At 34.8% G+C, this 6,770-nt stretch overlaps 1 protein-coding gene across 3 annotated transcripts in view; it reads left to right on the top strand.

The window, feature by feature from the left end:
• The window catches only part of SP4 (Sp4 transcription factor), a 52,839-nt gene extending 48,085 nt beyond the window's left edge, over positions 1 to 4,754 (top strand). For all 3 annotated transcript variants that reach the window (XM_006779034.2, XM_015558168.1, XM_006779033.2), the window contains exon 6: positions 1,344 to 4,754. In XM_006779034.2, coding sequence (XP_006779097.1) covers positions 1,344 to 1,591 — 248 coding nt within the window. In that variant the 3' untranslated portion in view covers positions 1,592 to 4,754. The remainder of the gene's footprint in view (positions 1 to 1,343) is intronic.
• The last annotated feature ends 2,016 nt before the right edge of the window (positions 4,755 to 6,770 follow it).

Genomic DNA, 6,770 nt, shown 5'->3' with positions numbered 1-6,770 from the left:
CTATCCACTGAGCCAAACCAGCTAGGGCCCTTAAGTAACAATTTTAGAAGGAAGGACAGAAGATAGTAGTTGATCCATCATGGACATTACGGTATACCAATTAATCAATTTTTTATGTGCCTCATCTATTATACATAAAATTGAAATAGGTTTTTCTTTTGGTAACATTTAGTTGTGTTTATGTGTGTAGGGGAGAGGGGTTTTGTTAATCCTGACCTGAGGATATTTTTCCATTGATTTAAGATAGAGTGGAAGGAGAGAGAAATATTGATGTGAGAGAGACACATCGATTGGTTGCCTCCCTCATGTGCCCTGACCAGGGTTTGGGATAAACCTGCAACGCAGGTAGGTGCCCTTGACTGGGAATCAAACCCGTGATCTGACACTCTAACCACTGAGAACACTGGCCAGGGCAAGTTAGTTTTTATTCCAGAATATAGATGTGAATAGTTCCAGTAGAACTATATGTTAAAGAGGACATATTTAAGGATCACTTTGTGTACCAGAATCTGACAGTCTGATTCTTTGGAAACCTAAAAACTGTTAGTTTAAATTGAGTATTTGCCTAACTCTCGTTTTTGCCTTGTGAGGAAACTCAATACACCATTAAATTATTAAGTGATTTTATTTGAAGTAGTTCTAAGGTATTTTCATGCTTTTTGGTATTATAACCAAAACCCAGACAGTAATTTTTAAGGAAGAGTAGACCTGCCTTGAACACTATATATTAGGATACCTGGGAAAGATTTTTGAGATCATCTGTTAGAAACCCTCTTGTTTCATAGATGGGGCAACTGAAGCCCAGAGTGGTTATTTTATTTGCTTCAGCTTTTTCTTCCAGTTCTTAGCAAAACTAGGACTTTAACTTGTGTCTCTTATTCCCAGTCACATGCTGTTTCTTCTGTATTGTGTTGCATTGCTTGTTTGATTATATCCTATATAAATACCCAGCGACTGAAAAGGTGGAACGACCAGAATGACCAGAGATCAGGGCGATCAGGCAGGCAGGCGAGTGGTTAGGGGTGATGAGGCAGGCAGGCAGAGGCGGTTAGGGGCTATCAGTCAGGCAGGCAGAGGTGTTAGGGGTGATCAGGCAGGCAGGCGAGTAGTTAGGAACCAGTGGTCCCGGATTGTAAAAGGATGCAGTCCGGGCTGAGGGACACACACCCCCTGCATGAATTTTGTGTACCAGGCCTCTAGTTTTAAAATAAAAATAAAATATTTTGCAACTAGTCAAAAGTTAAACACAGTGTAGTGTGATCAGAAGAGAAATTATTTAACATTATAATCTTATTGGAATAAAATGAATTACTATTTATTTGCTGTTTTGTTTGTTTGTTCAGGTGAAAAGAGATTTGAATGCCCAGAATGTTCTAAAAGATTTATGCGGAGTGATCACCTCTCCAAACATGTCAAAACGCATCAGAATAAGAAAGGTGGCGGGACAGCTCTTGCCATTGTTACCTCGGGAGAACTGGACTCATCTGTTACAGAGGTGCTTGGCTCCCCAAGAATTGTCACAGTTGCAGCCATTTCTCAAGATTCAAACCCAGCAACTCCCAATGTTTCGGCCAACATGGAAGAATTCTGAAAAGTTATTTATAACAGAGACCTCTCGTGCTGCACTTAAGTTTACACACCTTTGAAAATCTGGAAATGGGCTGGTCAAGTGGATTACAGAGTAGGAAATCATGTTTTTATTCTTGGCTTCTTTAAGTATTCCAAGATTTGGGGTCAACATGTGAAGTGTTGAATTTTAAAAATACAAAAATCAAATGGATGTACTGGAAACAGAAAAGTATTTCCTTCACACTATAAGTTTTAGTTATTTGGAAATGTGTCACATATTGTTTAAACTGAATCGTCCCCTCTTTTAATATCATGTGTTAACATGTTTAGAAAGACAGACCTTAGTAGTTTGCAGACTGGACCTTAATTGGATTTGTTTTCCTTGAAATACTTTCCAGTCACTAATACTTTATATGGATCCTTTTTTTTTCTTTTTTCTATAGCACAGAAAACAAGATATTTAACTGACGGTAGGGACAATACTTTATTTTCTTAGTTTGATTTTTGGAAAATCAACTGAAAATAGTTTTGGCCGTCTTTTCTAAATGTTAGAAATTCTTCAACAGTTGAATTAGAAAAGTTCCAAAAAAGTAATCTGAGATGCATCTCAGATCTTTATTACCACTACATTGTAGTAGTGTGTATGCAGACAATCAGTGAAGTTTAATTACTTTCTCCATTTGGAGACACAAGAGGAACTTAGAGCTAAACTATAGGTTAAACTTTAGATTAAAACCTTAGGAAAATACTGGGGTGACGAATGATTGAAACAAAACTCATAATGGCTTCAGAAAAATGAGACAATATATAAGGTTTTGAAGTTAGGATTGATTATATTCCTAATCCTGGGTTGCACCACAAAATTCATTTTAAATGTTTATATAGGAAATATTTGCATAGAGTATAAGTCAGTCTGTAGTTTCATATTCTGTAAATATGAGTTATGTTGACAGTGTGCAGAATTCTTTATGCTTTGACTTGGTAGCCAAAGAAAGAGTTATCAAAAAAAATTTTTTTAAGTCCAGCAGAAAATTATCTTGTAATTACATTATAATTTCCGTTTTTCTCTCTACTAAAAATTTGCCAATCCTATTTTATATATACTACTGTGTTAGAAGGCTGATTAAGAATTTATAACACAGTAATGTTTTTATGTTATGTCAGTAACTGAATTGTCCCTAAAAAGGCAGCCTAACAAAATGTAACAGGTGTGATACTATGAAGCAAAAATTATTTTTAAAAAATTGGAACCATTTTTAGTTAACTAAGTGACTAAAGAAGAAATGTATTTTGTTGTTTATGCAAGGGTTTTATAGGAAAGATGGCCAAAAGTTTCATATGAAAAATATTTGGATTATATCAATAGCCTAAATATTAGTAAGATATTTGCTATTTTAAAAATGTATTTACACAGAATCATAATGGAATTGGAATTGACCATTTGAAAACTGAAGTTTTTAACTGCTTGGTTTACTAACATCATCAGTTTAGGGACTGTTTGAATATAGGTACATGTTTTCTTGTGCATCCCCTATTATTTCAGCAAAAGTACTACTCATGTGAATTCTCTTCCAAAATTGTGATATTTCTTGTATTTTTGATGAAGGAGGAATACTGTAATGATCACTGTTTACACTATGTACACTTTAGGCCAGCCCTTTGTAGCGTTATATAAAACTGAAGGTCTTTTGTGCTTTCAGTTTGTATAAAAAAGCTTTGAGATTAAAGGAAAAAATTTTACACTGTGGTTATAAATTTCAAGTTTCTTAAAGCTTTTGTAGACTTGTAACAAAGTCTTTAAATTTTAGTTGGATTTTGTAAATTGTTTTGTATATTTTATTTAATGTACTCTTAAACAGCTGATGTACCTGGCTTTAAAACATCAGAATCAGTTTGTTCCGTTTGGTACAGAGGAGCGTTTGGTAGTGTTAATTTTAATTTTATTATATAGGAGCTGAAACATCAAATATATATTTTATCATTATGCTACACAATCAGTGCTACAATTTTTTTTATGCAAAGAAACTTTCTTAATGTTTGAATCATGTTTTCTCAGAGTGACACTTTTTGTTGATAATACCAAGTATGAGCTCTCTGCACCATTATTCCATGAACGAGTTTTAATGCATACCTATGTATGCTCTTCAGAAATGGAAGTTATTTTTTAATCAACAATGAGGCCTATTATAAATTTAACAAACTGAGTCTGGATAGCTTTATAGCATATAAAATATATTAATTTGTGTTAGCAGGTGCACATTTCACCACTGAAATTAGAAATATTCTGACAGTCTTTTCTGCATACCATTCTGAATCCACTTTTCTCTTATAAGAATCATAAATTTCAGTGTCCTTTATTTGACTCAGTGGGATATAGCTGTTATAAGTAATAGGGCACAGATGTGCAGTAGAGTCTTGTTTAATGACATTTCACTGTTCATTCCCTTTGCCACTGTTATAATACTTTTCTTTATTGTAATTATCAGTGCAAAACTATGTATTTATCATGGTAGAACTCCAGTGTTAGAGTAGTTTTTTCTTACAATATACTTTCTTTGGTTAGGTTTGTGTATGTGTTGCTGATTACATTAGACCTTGATGTTAAGTCATTATTTATCACACTCTCATGAGAGCAGTAATAAAAGTGTGTAATCTAGGAGAAAAAGTTAATTTGTCAAACTTAGATAAGCATGATGTTTAGGTCCTATTTTTCAATTTTATAACTGTTTTATTGCAACAATATTTGTATTTAAGTCTTCATTTTAATGCCTTGTGGTGTTTTTTTTATGCATGTCACTAAGTTGTCATCCCACATAAATTGATGTGCAGCATAGGGTATTAAATCTACATAATGATTTTAAAACAGAAATAGTTGATGGTAAAATGTAAATGTTTTGCAAAAATTCCTTATAAAAAGTTTTGTAGTAACATTTCACTTGTAAATTTTTTTTGTAAAAAAAGAAAATGGAAAAAAAAAAAGATGACTTCAGAAAAAAATCCTGTTTCCCATATCCTAGGATTTAGACAATTATTCTGCCAGCAAAGCCTCTGGGGCTGTAATTGACATTTTTACAGTGCTGATTTGTATAAATTTTGTTTTTTGTGGATTTGGAAATAAAATCATGTACAAGTTGTTGCCTGCAATAACAATTGCAAGTAACCTATAAAAATTCCCTTGAGTTTAACATGTTTCTTCATTTAATAATGTATACTGTAAAGCAGCAATAAATTCTTTGAACTATCAACCTTCTTATCACAGTGAACACTGGAAAGAAAATGCTTCTCACTAGAAAACGTATTGGCAACTCTTCCATAATTCCTGATGTTAAGATCTGGTCCCCATTTCTCTGAGCAGACTGCCAGAGAGCACCAGTTCAGATTTCATGCTAATTTGTAAACATTGCTGTAGACATTTATGGGAATTAAAATGTGATTTAGGGACACTTTTTAACTTAAATACTTTTGAGCAATGAATTTTAGGAAATTGTAGGCATTGCTAAAAATGAAAACTAATTAAAACATTATTTAAGGTCACAGATACACTAAGAAGCAAGGTATGCCCAGAGATGCAACAAAAATCTGTATGCAAAGGCTGTTGTCTTTTCCTCCTGGGAGGGTCCTGCAAATCTCATGAAGAACCTTACTGATATAATAACTATGTTATTATAACAACTTTGGTGAAGAAGCAATAAGGTTTTTAAAGATGTGTGAAAACTAAAGTTGTATACCTGAAAAAAAATGTACATTTGGAAGCATCAGGATGATCTTTTATAAAAGGGGGGGGATAATGCAATTAGAAAGTTTTAACATTTTGTATATATATATATATTGATTTTAGAGAGTAAGGGAGAGAGAAACATCAATGTTGAGAATCATTGGCTGCCTCCTGCATACCCCACACTGGGGATGGAGCCCACAACTCGGGCATGTGTCCCGACTGGGAATTGGAATCAAACTGTGACCTTCTGGTTCATAGGTCAATGCTCAACCACTGAGCCACTCTGGCCAGGCTGTTTTGTTTTTAATTTAGTAAAGCCAGTTTGATTCTGGGAATTCTGAGAACCACATAACCATGAACAAAACTGAGAGTGATGCTTTTTGTTTTATCATAGACCAGAGGCCTGGTGCATGAAATCTGTGCATGGATGGTGTCCATAGGCCTGGCCAGCAATAAGGGCCAATCAGGTTCCCCGCCTCCTTCCCTTGCCGCCTCCATCTGCTGCCAGCCACACCCGATTCCCTGTCCCAGCCCAGGGCCCAGACCCAATTGGCTGATCAGGGCCTGCTGGCAGGGGAGGGAGGGGAGCCAGGAGGTTGGCCGGCAGGCCCCATTGGCAATCAGGGCCTGCAGGCTGGGGGCAGCTCCTGCATTGAGGGTCTTCCCCCTGGTGGTCAGTGTGCATCATAGCGACCAGTCAGTCCATAGTAACAGTTGCTTGGGCTTTTATATATATAGAAGATTATTGATATAAAATTATTGACAGAAATGTCAAAGCTGTGCTAAAAGCAACGCTAATATATGGTGTGGTTTAGAATGCCATTCATAATTATCCTAGCATTTGACAAACTATTACCTTCAACAAAGATAACTTTAAGAAATCAGAAAAAAAGTATAGCTTGTTTGTTATTTGTACTTAAAAGTTCAGATTCTTAAAGGAGTGGAGAAACTTAAGATGCAAGAATCGTGAAATACTTTATTCAAAACATCTGAATCACGTATCTACTGCTCAAGGAGTAATATCTGTTGGTATACACACAGCTAACTTGTAATTGCATAACAGGATTTCTAAGGCATATATTTTCTTTCTTTTTTTTTTTTAAAGATTTGCTCATTGGTATAGGCCTTAGGCTGTGTTCCTCTTGGTATCAATTGGCAATGAAGTAATTTAATTTTTGGATACCTGAGAGTGCCAAGGAACTTAACAAAGAAGGGAGGGAGGTAGGAAAATCAATCTTGTAAACCTTTATTTTTGTCTAAGGTAATAGTTTGTCAAATGTTGGATAATTTTTCTTGGAAGTAAAAAATGTTCCAATTAATAAAATTACTAGATCTCAGAATATTAACATATACTCCAAATTTTTATGTATAAAAAAATCACAGTACATTGTCCTTTCCCCAGTGAAGTCAGGCAGGAAAATCGTGTGGCTGTCAAAATTTTCACATGAGTCTATATTTGAAATGTTCCCTAGAAACAAAATAT

The sequence above is a fragment of the Myotis davidii genome, unplaced genomic scaffold (assembly GCF_000327345.1).
Source record: "Myotis davidii unplaced genomic scaffold, ASM32734v1 scaffold168, whole genome shotgun sequence".
NCBI classification, from domain to species: domain Eukaryota; kingdom Metazoa; phylum Chordata; class Mammalia; order Chiroptera; family Vespertilionidae; genus Myotis; species Myotis davidii.
Note: the sequence above shows the minus strand (reverse complement) of the source record. Positions and strands in the feature narration are given on the sequence as shown.